The following is a 16,699-nucleotide window of genomic DNA, read 5'->3' on the forward strand; positions in this document are numbered from 1 at the left end:
ATGCTGAACGTCTTTAATTTATTTTTTCGGTCTCCAGAGGAATTTAACTAAATTTCTTTACTATAACTTGTTTCTTATAAAACTATAAAAATAGAATCGATTGGTTTATCTTATTAATAAAAGAAACAGTATATAATAAAAAAATATATCGGTATAATATATAAATATACATATATCGCTGTATTTATATAAAAATCTTGATTTAATATTACAATAAATAAATATTATAATATAATATGTTGATATAACAGGTGTAAAGAATATAGTAAGATATAATAAATATAATATATAGATATAATATATAAAACTGTGGTGAATTGCTAATAGAGTTTCTATTTGTGTGAAAAAGGTGAATAGTGGATAAAATAAGTACGAGAAAATATAAAAAACTGTTCTACTCAAAGAAAATCATTAAAAGTCATAAAAAAGTATAACTTATGATAAAACTTTTAGTAAAATCTATAAACGACTACGTTTAGAGCGTAAAAACCTAAAATAAAAAAACTTTTTATCTTTATTATATATTTATTTATTTTTTTGCATTAAAATAACTAAATATTTTATTATGTGCGTAGTCTCAAAAAACGAGTTTATCACCGTGCGTATCGCTTTACAGATAAGCTTTTTGTTGAGCCCCCTAAAAAATGAAATTTATTTATATTGTGTAAAACGTTAATTACGCTAATATTAGTTACCTTAATATAAAAAAATGACGAGGTATTAAATTCTTCAACGTTTATTATTTTAAATTTTGGGTTGCTCCCGCAAAATGTCAAACTAGAATTTTTATCTGGCTATGACGCGCTTTTCAGACCTACTTCCCAGCTTCAATCATCCAAGTAACATAAAGTCTAAAATACCGGTAGCGAGAAAAAAACTATTATCAGCCCTATATACAATAGAAATAATATCTATTGGAATAAAATAATATCAAATTCTTGCAGAACTACAATATTCTTTGCACCGTCGATGCATTGGAGATCTGCTAATCTATTTTATAACCATTTATGGAACTTGAGTTTTGGACAATTGTTTCTTATGAACAGATATTATTCGGCTACTACTACAAGAAACAGGCAATTAAACAGGAAAAAAGTTAGCAAAGCATTTGGTTGTCATAATTTTAAACGTTGCAATTGCTTAAGGTACGCAATAGAGAGAGCGAAGGAACATTTTTATACAGTAAGTTGTTTGCTTTATTTTATAATAATGATAAATACGTTTTTTGTGTGTCTTTTTAAATTTTTTATTTAGATAAATTAAGTCAATATTTTTAGTATAAATTTAGATGTTGTTAATCATTATCATTTGCTATTATTTTTCATAACAAACAGTTATCGATTACAATACATTAAACAGAAAGTAAAACATAAACAAAAATATTATTTCTATTAAAATTATTTGAAAAGTTTACACTATTTAACTTTTCCAGTAAAATAGTTTTTTCCAAACAAAAAATATAGCTTATGTTTTAATTGTTGTTTGTAATAATATTCTTAAAGCATTAATTCTTCAACTACTTGCTACTAAAAAAAAGTTAACAAACTTTTTTCCTTATGAGGAATGATAAAACATGATGCTGTTATTTATAGTATAACTCTCTCCTTAGTTCACTTTTGAGAGTTTTTATTTTAATATTTAATTTTGGACATTTTCAATTAACTGTTAAAGTTTGATCAAAACACCAGTTACGTCAATCTAGTAAAAAATTTTAAAGTTTACTCTCATCTCAGTAATAATTTTAATTTTTTAAATACGAAGAATGATTTCCGATTAAAAATAAAAATGCTTTTTTCTTATGTACAATCATTTATTTTTCTATGCAGAGTGAAAACGATGAAATTAACCACCATCTTTCTATTTGTGTTGTTCCAGTTTAAAAACGGTAAGTGGACTATTCATTTGACGTAAAATAAAATAATGATTGTTTGAAAATTGTAAATTAACATTAAGTTTAATTGTTGGTACTTTTGAATTAAATGCGAAGCTTTTGGTTCGGAAACCACAAACTTTTTGAATTAAACTTGAGGTTTCCGATTTGAAAAATCATGAACTTTTTAGTAAATAAAGCTTAAACGATATGAAAACAATTAAAAACAAATAATGAAATAATCTGTATTTAATTCAAAAGATAAATAACCATTAAAAAAATAGTAAAAGAGTGAATGATATAATACACATATAAAGGTATATGATAAATAAATAACAAAGGTATATAAAAACTCTTTTGAAATAAACAGCAACAAAAAAGAGTATTGCGTCATTCAGTGATTAGTACTAATCACACAAACGAAAGAAAAGAAGCTTTGCATGAGATAATTTTGTTTACTTCCTAATTAAAAACAAGTTGATTATGCAATTTAAAATGCTTATGTTGAATGTTTAACGACATGGTTGGATGAAATATTTTCGTTTATATATTTTATTAATGACTTGAACTCCGTAAAACTGGTTCCTAAGAATGGTTAACATATATGTTAATAATACTATAAAATAATGTGGTTCCTAATATAGTAGTAATTTGGCCAAGTGAATTGTTGAGCTTTTAAAACATATTCATAAATAAAAGATTATTTAAAATCTTGTTTATAAAATAGAGCATATAAAGTAGTGGAGACATTTGGGTAGCTAAATAAGTTAAGGTGTAAATTTTTTTTCGCTCATTTTTATTAAAATATTTTCATTTTGTTATATTTTTACTTTATTTTATCTTAATTTTTAATTTTTAAAAAATACTTATATAACAATATTTTAATTTTAAATGTTTTGAAACTATAATAGTTGCAATGCTGATTAAACTTTGAATTATCCACTAAAACAATTGTTTGACTCTTTTCTATAAAATCAATTTTTGCTATTAACTTTGCCTATATTTGTAGATATTATATTTGTTGTAATTTTAGTTACCATAACAGTTAATAATGTTTTAAAACTATAAAGTGTAAAATACGGTTACAAATCATCAATAGACAAATATGTTGCAAAAAAATTATTTGAAAACTAATTTCTGTATTGTGATATGCTGATAGGTGACAAATAACTTTTTACATTTTAGCCTTTGAAGTTCATTGATGTTGTTTCCACAACAACCAAACATTTAAGCTACGTTGTTTTTAATTACATGACCTAAATTACTATTCAAAAAGTAAATGATTGTTAATTAGTATAAAATATACGCTTCTTATTTGCTAATTTTTTCCATATCAAATATGGTCATAAAATACAGAAATCTCGTTTAAAAGTAATAACAGGTAATAACTTTTATCAAAACAGCACATTTTCAAAAAGTTATTCCCGGGCAAATTAGAAACCTTTCTTATTTAATTGATTTTATTTGGACAACGATGAAACTTTTTAGAAATTAACTTCGATGAAAAAAAAATTGTATTTTGTGTAAAAGCATAATACATAATAAGCAATTAAAAAATAATACAAAATCCTATTAGCTATTAATTGTCAACACTTTATTATACTTGTACACAGGATACCATTTTTTTTTTGTTGCGTATTTCTAATTACTGTTAATATTTGCTAATGTTTGCTCATAAAATTCTGACAACCTCAATTAATATTGTAAAATATATATATTATTTATCTATAGTAATTAATTTAAAAAGTAATTAAAGACTGTTTTACAAATAAATAGAACTTTTTTTATAAAATAGGTTAATTTTAATGAAAAATATGTTTTTAATTTCATTGTTGTTTTTGGTGTTAAACTTATATAAACTTATATGAAAAAAATTCCAATTTTCTTTATGTCATAGTTTGTTCCAAATAAGGCTGTTTTGCTAAATGTCGTGATTGATGATAATAATAAAAAACTTCAACTTCTTTTCAGACATCAAAAAAAGGAATGTGTAATTTAGTAATGAGAATGTGTAATGTAGTAACATCTAGTACATCTACTAGATGTACTAGATGTTACTACATCTAGTACATCTAGTAGATGTACTAGATGTAGTAACAAAAAATATTGTTGATGTTATTATTTTCCTCAATCATAATTATTGTTATCTTTAATTATTATTGTCAGTTAATTTTTCTAAACTTCTATAAATTTTTTTTTCTTCGAATATTTGTATTTTGCAGTTATTATTTTTTGCTCATTTTAGGTGACACTCCCCTTTGATTAGTTTGAAACTATTTGAGTGTCTCCTTGTTTATCCTGACACTATTTGAGTGTCTCCTGAACTAGTTTTGTAAACTTTTTTTATTGCAAATTTTGAATAAAATAATTATCAAAAATATTATTTTTTTTCCAATTTTATTTCAAAGGTACTTGCTCGCCTTTCTTTTAGATTAATGTTATATAATTTTATTTTTGCCTTTAAAAGCCCCCACATTAAGCTTATATCAGCAAATGAAACACTTGCACAGTGTTACACCTGGTCACTGAAACTCATTTAATTCTTCTTTACAGTCTTTCTAATCATCTGCTTTGTTTATCTTAAACTTCAAATTACTTTTGCCATCATATCTATTGGAAATGCGGCGCATATTATTATATGATTAATGCAGACTATGCAAACCAGACCATGCAATGCAAACCATGCAATGCAGATCATCCAAAAATGCTATAACAGCTTTTATTATTTTAAATTGTCAATCTAGCCTTAAAACAGTTGAAGGGCCATGAGCAAAACAACATAGTTGGGCAAAGAGTTCTAGTATTTACTGTATAAATAGTTATTAAAGAAAATATTTCTTAATAGGCTTAAGTTTTTTTGTCACGTCAAGTTTACGCCTGCCTCGAATTGCGAGGGGTTTGCGAGGGTTTTAAAACTAACATAGTTTCCAAACATCATCAGATTATTAAAAGAAACTTAAAATCTGTAGATGAACATAAATTTAGTTTTTAAGTGTAGTTAAGTAATTAAGATTTTTACGCTAAAGAGTTAAAGAGTTTAAAATTTAAGAAATTGGAACCATTTATTAATTATATTTATTAATTATATTTCGTTGGTTGTTGAAAATCTTTTACAAAGTAACGTTATTTACAGCGACTTATATTTTCTAGAATGTTTTGGGAAAAGCCAATTGAGTCATTAAACTATTCGATGAGAAGATGGCTCTGATTACGATAAATTATTTACATAAAAAAAAGATATTATGAATCTGAAAAACATAAGTCGTGGTTTAACAATAATTTTTTTTTACATTTTCTTTCACCTTTTGTTTAAGCTTTAATGTTTACAAATAAATTCTGGCGACGCTACAATGCCAAAAGCGTTTTAAGATTTTTTTTTTTAGGTGGGTTAGGTCGGTCGCTTCAGAACTTTTGTAACAGTTAAACCATTATTTCTAATAGAAATTTCCTTAAATTATGCGTTTAACTTAAAACTTTAAATAATATTAACGCTTTGACAGTAGACAAACCAATTCCATTTTAACATGAATCTCATTAAAGGTCCGTAATATAATTTTTTAACAACTTCTCTTTATTTTAAATATACTATTAGATCCTATTGAAAACTATTGAATTCTGAAGGAGTTTTCCTATTATGGAACGTGTTCTGATATAAATATCTTATGCTATGCATAAAGGTGTTAATTTTTATAACTGATATAATCTTCCTATATAAACAAAATTAAATAAATAAATAAACAATTCGGTCATGACCTTAGGCATAAAGTCATGAGTTCAGCCACATACATGCTGACAACTCGTTTCAGGCAGATTTGTTACGAAATGAGAACAAATATTTGCAACATTTAATTAGTAGCAAATAAGCGCACTACGTAATATAAAAAATTAAATTGATAATAAATAATAGATTTTATAATAATATAATGTAAAATCTATATTAAAAGATAAACTTTTGTAAACTTACCTTTTCCTAGTCACACAAAGTAAGGGAACCGCTATAAGTAAAGAATTTCTTCTTTAACTTAGAACGTTCTAGTTCAGCTATGATTATGTTCATTACGTTCATTATGATTGCAAATAAATTTGATTATATTATAGTAATTGGTTATTCAAGTGGAGTCGGCAATAGGAAAAATGTTTTGACGTAGTACTAATGGACACGTTATCCGATTCCACTGTAACCACAAACCTGTGTCCTTTACAGTTAAAACGGCCCAATCAAATACATCAAATGAGTATATTAGGAGCTTTAGATGATCATTTGCACGTGCACATTTCTATCAATAAATCTTTTTGCATATTCACATTTTAATTTCTGGTTTAATTGTATACGTATCTAGTTTTATGGTTATTAAATACAAATAAATAAATAAATAGTTTCATACAAATGTTAAACATTTTTATGAAAATACACAAGGTAATTATGGGAGTGTGAAAATACACCTTTAGCGTTAAGCCGATTCTCAGATGTTTTTGGAAATTTCCGCTCGGAAAAGTACTTTAAGCAAGACAAAATATCAAATAAACAAAACTTGCAATAGCAAGTTTTGATATTTTGACATTTTTGGCACATAAGCATTTTTCTTTGACGCAAATTTGTTCTAAAGCGAAAAAAAAATCTGATTTTTCAATTACTTTGTATATATATTTTATAATTTTTTTTATTTTAAACTTCATAAAATATTGACTATTTATTATCAACCTTTGTTTTTGCCGTTTTTTTACTAAAAAAGTTTTATATTTCGATATTTAGTTAAACGAAAAAACTAAATGTGATACAACTAATATTACTAATTTTAGGGATTTTTTTGTTCCCAGGCTCCAATCATTGCAATCTTTTTTATTCTTATTTGACATATCGGTTTTAGCATCCATTTAAAACAAACATGACATCCATTTAAAGCAACCATGACATTCATTTAAACATCGTGACAACAATTAAAAAAATCGTGATTTTCAATTAAAATATTTAACGCATCCGCAATTTCAACATTCTATATTATTCAAAAAAAAAGTTTTTATTTATATATTTATTTAAATTTATTTTTTATAAATATTATACTAATTTATTTTAACTTAATGGAATTTATTTTAATTTTAAATGAATGTCATGTTTGTTTTAAATGGATGCAAAAACCGGTAAGTATAAAAATTTAAATATTTAATGTTTGCTTTGTGTTTGCTTGTGTTAAAGTTTGCTATTTTCGAATGAAATTGCTGCCTCTTTTTGTACTGTTACATATATATGTCATAAAAAAATATAAATTATAAGTGCAAAACAAAATATAATAAAAGTACATGTATAACTATGTATTTAATTAAACAAAAAAACAAAATGTAAATATAGAAAAAAATTGAGAGTCAGATCCTTAATTCTTTGAGTTCTTTGTTTTTTGTTAACTATGAACTTTAATTAGTGGTTGCTTGCAGTCTAGTTGGAAGTAAATTTGTTTTAAAAATTTTATTTATTAATATAAATTATTATATTAAATTACTATTAAATTATTATAAAAAGTATTAAAAACTTTGTATATGCAGACTCGAGGTTATTGAAACAAATGATTTGAATTAGGTCTTAAACGTTTACTCTCCACTTCTTACAGCCAACCATAGTTTCTGTAGGAACAAAGGTTCTGAAATAAAAACACATGTTTCCGAAGAATGAACTGATGTCATTATGATATATGTTCAACAAGTTTTGCTGCTTGACAAGTTGATGTAGCTTGGTAAGAAAGTTCAGGCGTGTGTTCAACTTGGAGTAGACCAATTTTCTTCATTCTAAGTTGCTCATGAGCTAATCAATGTTCATGTTGACCTCGGATATCATTTTATATCTTCCAGTAAAGATTACGTCTTCAGCGCTATTAATTTCATCTTGGCGCCACTTAAAACCTCGGCGACGTCAGATACCCATAGCGTACTCTTTTGTATCAACGTAGGTTTTTGCTACTTTACTTATATTGATTACAATTGGACCTCATATCTTGCTAGAAACCAAAAAGAAATCCGTAAAGCTCTTCAACAACTTCCAGGTCCAAAAAGATCTTATTCTTAATAAGGTCAACAAAATACTTAGAATAGTATGAAGTTTATTATGATCTCAATAAAAGATTACGATTAGGATTATCCAGATTTCAATTATCACGGCAGTTTCTAGCAGTTTTTTTTCCCTGGAAAACCATATAAGTTTTGGATCGTGCTTTTGCATCTTAAAACAACCGTGATTTTTAGAGTTCAAAATATTATTTTAAAAAAGATTTAAATAAAGTAGTTTATTTAAATATTTAGTAGTTTAATTAAAGTTATTTTAAGTAAAGATTTAAATAAAGTAGTTTATTTTGCTAACGGTTTTTATAACACTAAGTATAAAAGACAATAATAGTTTTAAAACTATCAAACCGATGGTCTATGCTATGATTCTCCTACGATAAATTTCCCAATAGAATATTGTTTATTACCTAGTAATATTTGTAGAATATAAATAACGGTAATTTTTTCGCGAAAATACAACATTAAAATTAAAAAGTTTTTTTTTCTTTACTCAATGAGAATCGGTCTCTTGCAAATTCTACTAACAATTTATATTAATTCAAAATAACCTATTAAACCTCAAAAATAACTATTAAACCTGCGTGAACATATTATAGTTACACTTAACCGTACAAAAATATTTATAATAATTATTAATTAAAAAGTCACTTAAACTACTTGACATTCTTGATGTCAAGTAAAAGCAAAAAACCAATTAAACTAATTGACATTAAAGGTAATACAAATAGTTATCAATATTTCTCAATCACTTCGTTTCAAAGGCATGTCAGTTTCTTGAAGACAATTCTTGGCTTCAATACGCACTTCGCTTGCTTGGAAATATCTTTACTTTGGTCTTTACTGTTTTCCACAATCTTTTCACAATTGTTGCCCACGTCTATTTCTAATTGCAGCAACATTGTACCAATATACTGCTTCTGATATGGATATTTTTTATTGTTCCGCTATTCTTTTAATTGTGCAATCGTTTCTTTCTACAATACCGTTTTTTTCAGTTTAACAGATGGTACGAAACACAACACGCACTCCCCAACTATCAAGGAAACCTCTCATTTCTTTGGTCTTTAATGTCGGATCATTATCTCTTAACATATCAGGTGGCGTTTCTTGTTCACAAAAAATAAGACGGACTATGGCAATCATTTTCCTCTAGACCAAACTAGTTTGTCACCAACTTTTTGCACACATAATCCTAACTCACGGACCTAATTATTGCCAATCTGCTCAGGTTCTTTGCTCTCTAAACCCTACTTTTTAAATGTCTCTTGGCATAATCAAGACTCAAATAAAAGTTTAAACTCTCCAAAGGTGGTAAACTTAAAGGAAAGTTTCATCAATGTATTGGATCAGTGACTTTGGCTATCGAGGCTAATCGAAGAACTCAACAAAGTTATTTTAGTAGACAGTTTGGAATTAATATGATGCTCAGAATAAGATTAATTGAGTTATTTGGAGGAGTTTTTATTTCTTCATTAGGAATGTAAAACCTTAAGACCAGCTGTTGCAAAATGAGCTCGGTACTACCAGGGACGTGATAAGGTCGAACGCGGAACCTCTTGCTTATGAAACGAGCTCTCTATCAATACACCACCGCATATAAAATTTTAGCTGTCAAAACTATTTGTGAATGTTTTTATACTAAATCAACACTATCAGGGCCGTCCCGAAGAGGTCTTCCATGGGGGTGGGGGATTTGTATGTATTTTTTGCTAACTCGAGATACCAAAAAAAAAAAAGGTCCTCAATATTTATAATTCGCCAACTATAGTGCAAAAAATAAAATAAAAAATTCTATATAAATAAATTGACTCAATTATACTTTCTAATAGTTTCACCAAGATTAACTTTATTTAAACTTTGAGATTTCTGAGAGTAAAAATTCTCCTATCCTCGTAGATTTTGATACCATTAAAAAAATCTGATAAATTATAAAATAAAATGAATTTGCCTTCATCAATTTTAAGTTATCGTAATTTTTTACTAAAAATCACGGTCACTTAAAATTGACTGTTTTGTTGACCGCGCACATTTGAAGTTGTTTCCCATATTCTGGGTGTATTGTGTGTCTCTTGTATCTTTGCCAGTTTTAGTTAAAATGATGGTGTATAGCTTCTGTTGTTTGCTCACTATTGACTCACTGAAGCTTGTTATTATCGGAAAAATATAGTTAACCAATAAACTGAAAATTTTATTGGTTAATTACATTTTTCCCACAATGATAAAACGCATACTATAAATATGATTACGCCCCTTTTTCTAACAGTCATTTACATAGATACATTTTAATTATTTTGAGAAGTGAAGTGAAGCTGGGAAAGCCAAAGGAAAATATATACTACGCATACTTAACAAATATTGAATTCAGGGACGCCCGTGGCGCTCTTTTATAGCAACCATTTACATATGAGGTGGTGAGAGTCAAAGTGGTATAACTCATTTAAACCTTAATTTTATTATTACCTGTAAAAATATTAACAGTTCAAACAGTTCCAATAAATAAAACAGTCTTTTATTAACATCATCCAATATTTTTAAAATCTCTAACATTAAACCTGATTTTTTTGCACTTAACGCTTTGCCCTGAAAAGTTGTAGTGAAGTAAGTTATACCACTTTGACTCTCACCACCTCATATATAAACTTTATTTTAAGATCAATAATATTACTGTTTATAAAAGAAATTTAATTAGTTTTTAGATTAGTTATATCCATTCAAAATCTTACGAATATGTAATTTATTATATACTTGTAATTAAATAAATAATTTTTTACATTCTATGTATAGCGAAACTTTATTTATTTATTTATTTTAATTACGTTTAAACTGATATAAAAATGTCCCACCGGATGACGACGTCTAAATAAGTTAAAACTTAAACTCGTGTAGCACAACAGTCCAGGTTTTAGCATTTCGCTTGTTGCTCAAACCAGCTGAGTTATACAGCCACGATTACATTAACCATTGAAGAATAATAAGTGAGTTTATCCACCCCCCACCCCTTTACCCACTGTATTGTCGGCTCTGATAAGTGGGTATCTAAATCAGAAACTAATATAACTTTCCTAGCGTTTTTTGAAAATTTAAATAGATTTTGATGGTGACAAAGATATCGTATCTATTGAAATTTTTATAAGATTTTTTAGATTTTCTTTCACACATCAAACTAAAATTGTTAACTTGTTATATTACGCCTAATAATTTTTAACTTTCAAAATGAATAAAACGAATTTTAATGACGATTTTCCATCGTTAAGTAACCCTACCTTGGTAATTAAGCAGCCGTAGCGCAGTGATTAGCGTGCTTGTCTCAGAAGCTAGAGATCCGCGGTTCAACGCCACTTTTGAGCAAGTTTATAACATTGGTAAGGAAGGTGGCGTAAACTTCCTTTCAAATGCCTTTTCGCGGCGCTCTGTGATAAGACCGTATGACTTCTTGGGGCACCTAAAATAAAATAAAAAATAAAATTAATGAAAAAAAAAACCAGCTGGCGGGTACCAAGGTGACCGGGTACCCGCCCGTTTGACCGGGTACACGCCGACAGCTTTATCAGTGACTTATAATTAGGGTGATACTTATCCGCGGAAAATGAATCCACTGAAAGTTTTGTCGTTTTTTCTCAAATGGCAATTAGATAAAAAACAGGAAACATTTAATTAAAATTAGAAGAGTTTATAAAATCAATGTACAAATTGTAGTTTGTCACAAATTAAAAAACACCATTAGGGGAATGTCGGGTAACCCCGAACGGCTGGTAGCCAAGGACAGCTGATTGACAGCTTAAACTAAAGAAGCTATGTGATTTGTGAATTAGGTATGACCGGGTGGTATTGGACACATATTTGGAGGGTGATTCCGGACAACTAAATCCGTTTGCATATTAAAAGTGAGCAGCTTTTTATACAAATAATAATATATTTAATATAATAAACAAAATTATTATAGTAATTCATTTTGTTTCAATAAAAAGTTTTGAAAAAAGTGTTTTTAAAGTGTTTATTTTCACATTTGTAAATAACTAATGTTTATATTTCTAAGTGATGACATTTTCATTCCCATTCCTTATATATCATTTTTTTAAAATATGTTAAGAACAGTCCAAAGCTAATTTATTATATTTGTGTCACACCTGCATAAAAGAGGAAATACTATGGTTAAACTATCTGTCCGGAGCTACCTTCCAATTTTAGATCTTTTTCCTAACATTTTTCTTTTATGCTTTATATATTATTAAAGAACAAAATAATTATTTTTTTGTTTCTTATTCAATAGATAAATGTTTATACTTTTAAAAAAGTCTTTTGAAACTTTGTTTTCTGTTCGTACATGTTTACAATCTATTTTTACTTAGATGTCCGGGGCTACCCGACTTTTACCCTAGGCTATTGGTGCATGTAACTTTAGCTCTACATTTTAGTCTGACTAAAATTAGTCAACTAACTTTCAGTACTTCAAAATTAGTCGAACAACATTTTTGTCTAAGATGTCAATTTTTAAGTCTAATTTGTAAGCTTTTTTAAGTCATATAGACTTTTTGATATAAATTAACTTTTTAGTAACCTACTACTAACTTATTAGTCTACTAAAGTTTCTGTTAAACTAAAACTATTTAATTAACTTTTTATTTCAAAAATATATTCTTTGTGATTGTTTTACAATTAAAATTACTCTTTGCGTTACAATTTGTTACGCAAAGAGTAATTTAGATAAATCAAGTTAAGCATTGGTTTGGTATTACTTACAGCCTATCAAATTTAGGAAATTTACTTAAATTGATTTAAATGCCAAAATCTTATACCAAATTATTTTATGACTTATTATTGCAAAAATCTAATACAAAATGTGGGTATTTTATTAAAATTTTCAAGTTTTTTAACAATAAAATAAGGTTGGGCATCTGGGTGCGGATTCACAAAACTTTTGTAAGTGTAAATTTGTTTATAAGTTTATTTGAATTATTAATGTCAGTAAAAAAATAAGGATCTATAGTAAAAGAATTTCAGGTGGTTAAAGATATCAAAATATAAAGTTATGTTATAAATGCTTTTTTATTTAAAGTAAGTGTAATTCTCCTTAGCAATACACTTTTGTACCTTATTTTAAATGAGGTACTAAAGTGTTGTATACCTTATATACATCATTTATTGATTCTTATTAAACTGCTTGAGAAATAATTTTCTAAAATAAGGTTTAGAAAGTACTGAGTGGTAGTTTGGCTTTTTTTTGCCAATAAAAACTATATAAGCAAACCACTTTACTGTGCTAAAATGTTACTTAATTTCTTGTTACATATCGATTGATAGCTAATGTTATTTTTTTTAGTTATTGATTTTATATATGTAGCCATAGTATAATTCTTTATTATTATTATTGCTTTTTTTTTAGTGGAGAATAAAATAAATATATAAAACAAATATATTATTTCTAATTGAAAAATATAAAAAATTGATGTTTTGAAGAGAGGAAAAACTTGTGCTTCTAGAGTTTCAAAAAAAAGGATTAAGAAAATTAAGATTGTCAGTTTTTTCTTGAAATATAGATGCTTTTGTAATGAAGAATCATCTTTTTTTGTTGTTGCTTTACAACCTTTTTGTCAATGATGAAGCTATTCCACAACCTCACAGTAATCAAAATAAGTCCAATAATCTTTTAATTGATGTTGATGTTATCATACAATTTTAAGATATTCAATATGTTGTGGAGCTATTATTGCCTTTTGCCAATTCCAACCAGATAATATTGTTAAAGCATATGTTTATAAAGAAAAACCAGGACAGCCTGTTGTAAATATGAACATAATCAAATCAATATTTATTAATTTATCTGATGAAAATATGTTAGAAAGGTGCCTTCATGAAAAACAATAAAAGTTATTTAAATGCAAAAATTTAGGAATGGTGTCTGAAAAATAATATGATAAACTAAAAGTTTATTTAGAACTAATAACCCTGGTAAAAATTATATAACATTTTGCAATCAAAAAGTTGAAAAATTAAAAGTATAGCATAAAAAATCAAGTGACAAATTAAACCAACATTGGAAACAAATTCGAACTAAATGAGAATGTTAAGTTGATCAAGATAAAAAAAAAAGATGGCATAACTTATGATGCTGAGAGTTTTTAGTGATTTTAGTTTAATTCAATCTTCCAATCGATATTTCTATTTACAATTTTAAAAATTTTAAGTTTTGTTAAATATGAATATTAATTTCTGTATGGAACTTTAATAGTTAAATAAAGCTTATAAAAAACTTTTATAAGTTTAGAGTTGTGCTTTTATAAGATTAGGTTACTGCTCTTAAATTGAGGAGTGAAAGCAAATTTTTAGAAGTGAAATAAAAATTTGTTTTAATATTTTAACTTTTTTTTTTTTTTTAATTTAAACTATCTTAAACTGTTTTTTTCTCAGAATGCCATTTTTTAGAATGCTGCAATAAATTACTTAAGAACTACTTGTTATGGTGCTTCGAAATTTGCACAGTTGCAGTAAAATAAATGATAAACTCATTGAAACAATATATTTTTTTGGTTTTATTTTTGAACAGAGCTCTAGAATTATTTAGAACAGAGTTTTTTTGAACAGAGTTCAGAGTTTGGGGTTCTAGAGTGAGCTGTTTTGGGATAAATTAATTATTGATACTACAACCTGCTTTAAGCTAACTTCAAGATTTTGCTTCAATGAATATATTGTTATATTATAAGTAAACACTGAAAGTTTGAGCTTTCATAGGATCTACCATTATCTTAATATCTATCGATGAATCTCTTGACTTTTTAGGGTTTGCGACACAAAACTAGTGTCCAAATGTGAAATTTTTAATTTTAATGCAATTTTTGAATATTATCTGAAATAAAATCAATAATATTTGTTGAAAATAAAAGGTTTTTGAAATTTAATCATTTTAATTTATTGAAGTTGTTAAATGAATATTATTAAATTTATTTTAGTTATTAAATATTTATTAAAGGTAGTAGTTTATACTCTAATAGCAGTTTTCATTCAACTAGATTATAAATCATAAATTATTAAAAGTCCTAACTAAAATTTTAATCGATTTCTAAATTTATAACTCCTTTAGAATATATCTTTTAATAGTTGCACAGATCAACAACAAAAATTTTTTCTGTTGCTCAATAAACAATACGATTTATTATAGCATTCCTCAGCATTTGGGGTTAAGATCAAAACATTCATAAATCAGGGGTAAAGTTCATATATTCATATTGTTAAAAAATTTTTTTTTGTTAGAGTATGTCAACTTGAGTCACAAATAAAGCGTATTTTCATAGATTTTAAATGTATTTATAATCCATTCAAATACTGTTTAAATTTATTTTTACTAATTAATCAATGTTCTTTATTTTAAACTTTAGAAAAATGTTTCTATAGTAATTGCAAAAGTAGTTAAGTATATATAATAGTTGTTCTTTTGATATATTTATAAAACCTTGGTTTTTTAGTTAAATATGTAAACGAATGATTTCTCATTTGTTTATAATTTAACTCTAACTTACTCAAAAAATCTATAGATTTTATGCGTAAGTTAGGCGTACCTTTTGCGCAACCTTTACTTTACGGTTACGCTGCAAATATTTTGTGAATACCAAATAGTTACGGAAAAATTAGTTTGCGTACGTTTTCCTTAAGTTAGGCAAGAGTTATGAAAGTTTTGTGAATCCCGCACCCTGATGCAGTTCAAAAAAAACTTTGAAATAATGTAATGAGTCATTTAGGTTGTTTGTTTACGAAGCATGCGTCAGTCCCTACATCACTACTGGATTTAGATTTAAATTCAGAGCCATTCCCTAATATTTGTGCACATGTTTTTCTACTAAAATTTAAATGATTATTTTATGTCAACCTGTAAAGTGGTAATACTTTGTTTATGTTGGGGCAAAGACAAGCTTTTAAGTGTAAATAGGGGAGAAAAGAATGAATAAAATCAGTAATTTTGATATTTTTAATTTATTTCTTATAAGTTTCTTATAATTATGTTTTATACAAGTTTGTGGTTCTTAATGTTAATAATTAAATTATAATTTGTTGTTTGTATTTATATATTTTAATCTTTATATTTATTATTACTATTGGTACTATTTTATTTTATATATTTATATATGTTAATGTAATTTTTTTATTATAAGCTATAGCTGATCTTTTAAATTAATTTTAATTCAAAAATTAAAACATTAATTCCCAGTTATATCAACTGCACCAGCTTCAGTAAGTGTTCAAGAAGGATGTGAACATGATGGAATTCAAAGAAAAAATGGAGAGACATGGAAGGAAACAGGTCCTCATTCAAATGGCATCAATTGGACAAGTGATTGCATGCAATGCCATTGCAGTGTATGTTTTGCATTTCTAAAATAAATATATTATGATATTTATTCTTGTTATATTATTTTTTGCTTGTTTTACCTATTTACTATATAGTTTTAATTTCAAGTTTTTATTTTAACTTCTAATTACTACTCTGTTTCTTTATCATTTGTTCTTTCTTATTAATTTAATTCTTTATCATTTATTATATCTTTTGTTATTTATTCTATTTTTTTAAGTTATTTATTCTATTTCATTTATTCTATTTAATTCTTACTTTATTTTGATATCATTTTTTTTTTTGCGATTTACTCTATATTTCCCTGGCTACTGCTAGAAGAAAGATTTTAAGAGTCACTCTTATAAAACCTGTCAAAAAAGTCAAGGGAAAATGTTTTCATACAATAAATAAATTCCAACAAAAAATAAATAATAAATAAATTGATGACTATTTTA

At 26.3% G+C, this 16,699-nt stretch overlaps 1 protein-coding gene across 4 annotated transcripts in view; it reads left to right on the top strand.

Moving 5' to 3' along the window:
• The first annotated feature begins 858 nt into the window (after positions 1-858).
• LOC100208376 (chordin-like protein 1) overlaps positions 859-16,699 on the top strand; it is a 52,222-nt gene continuing 36,381 nt past the window's right edge. The window contains exons 1-3 of one of the 4 annotated variants that reach the window (XM_065790348.1): positions 859-1,182; positions 1,827-1,885; positions 16,122-16,270. In XM_065790348.1, the coding sequence (XP_065646420.1) occupies positions 1,837-1,885; positions 16,122-16,270 (198 nt within the window). In that variant the 5' untranslated portion in view covers positions 859-1,182; positions 1,827-1,836. Of the gene's footprint in view, positions 1,183-1,384; positions 1,733-1,826; positions 1,886-6,978; positions 7,010-11,497; positions 11,806-16,121; positions 16,271-16,699 lie in introns of those variants that run through there. The other 3 variants (XM_065790349.1, XM_065790350.1, XM_065790351.1) reach the window with 3 other exon arrangements.

The sequence above is a fragment of the Hydra vulgaris genome, chromosome 02 (genome assembly GCF_038396675.1).
Source record: "Hydra vulgaris chromosome 02, alternate assembly HydraT2T_AEP".
NCBI classification, from domain to species: domain Eukaryota; kingdom Metazoa; phylum Cnidaria; class Hydrozoa; order Anthoathecata; family Hydridae; genus Hydra; species Hydra vulgaris.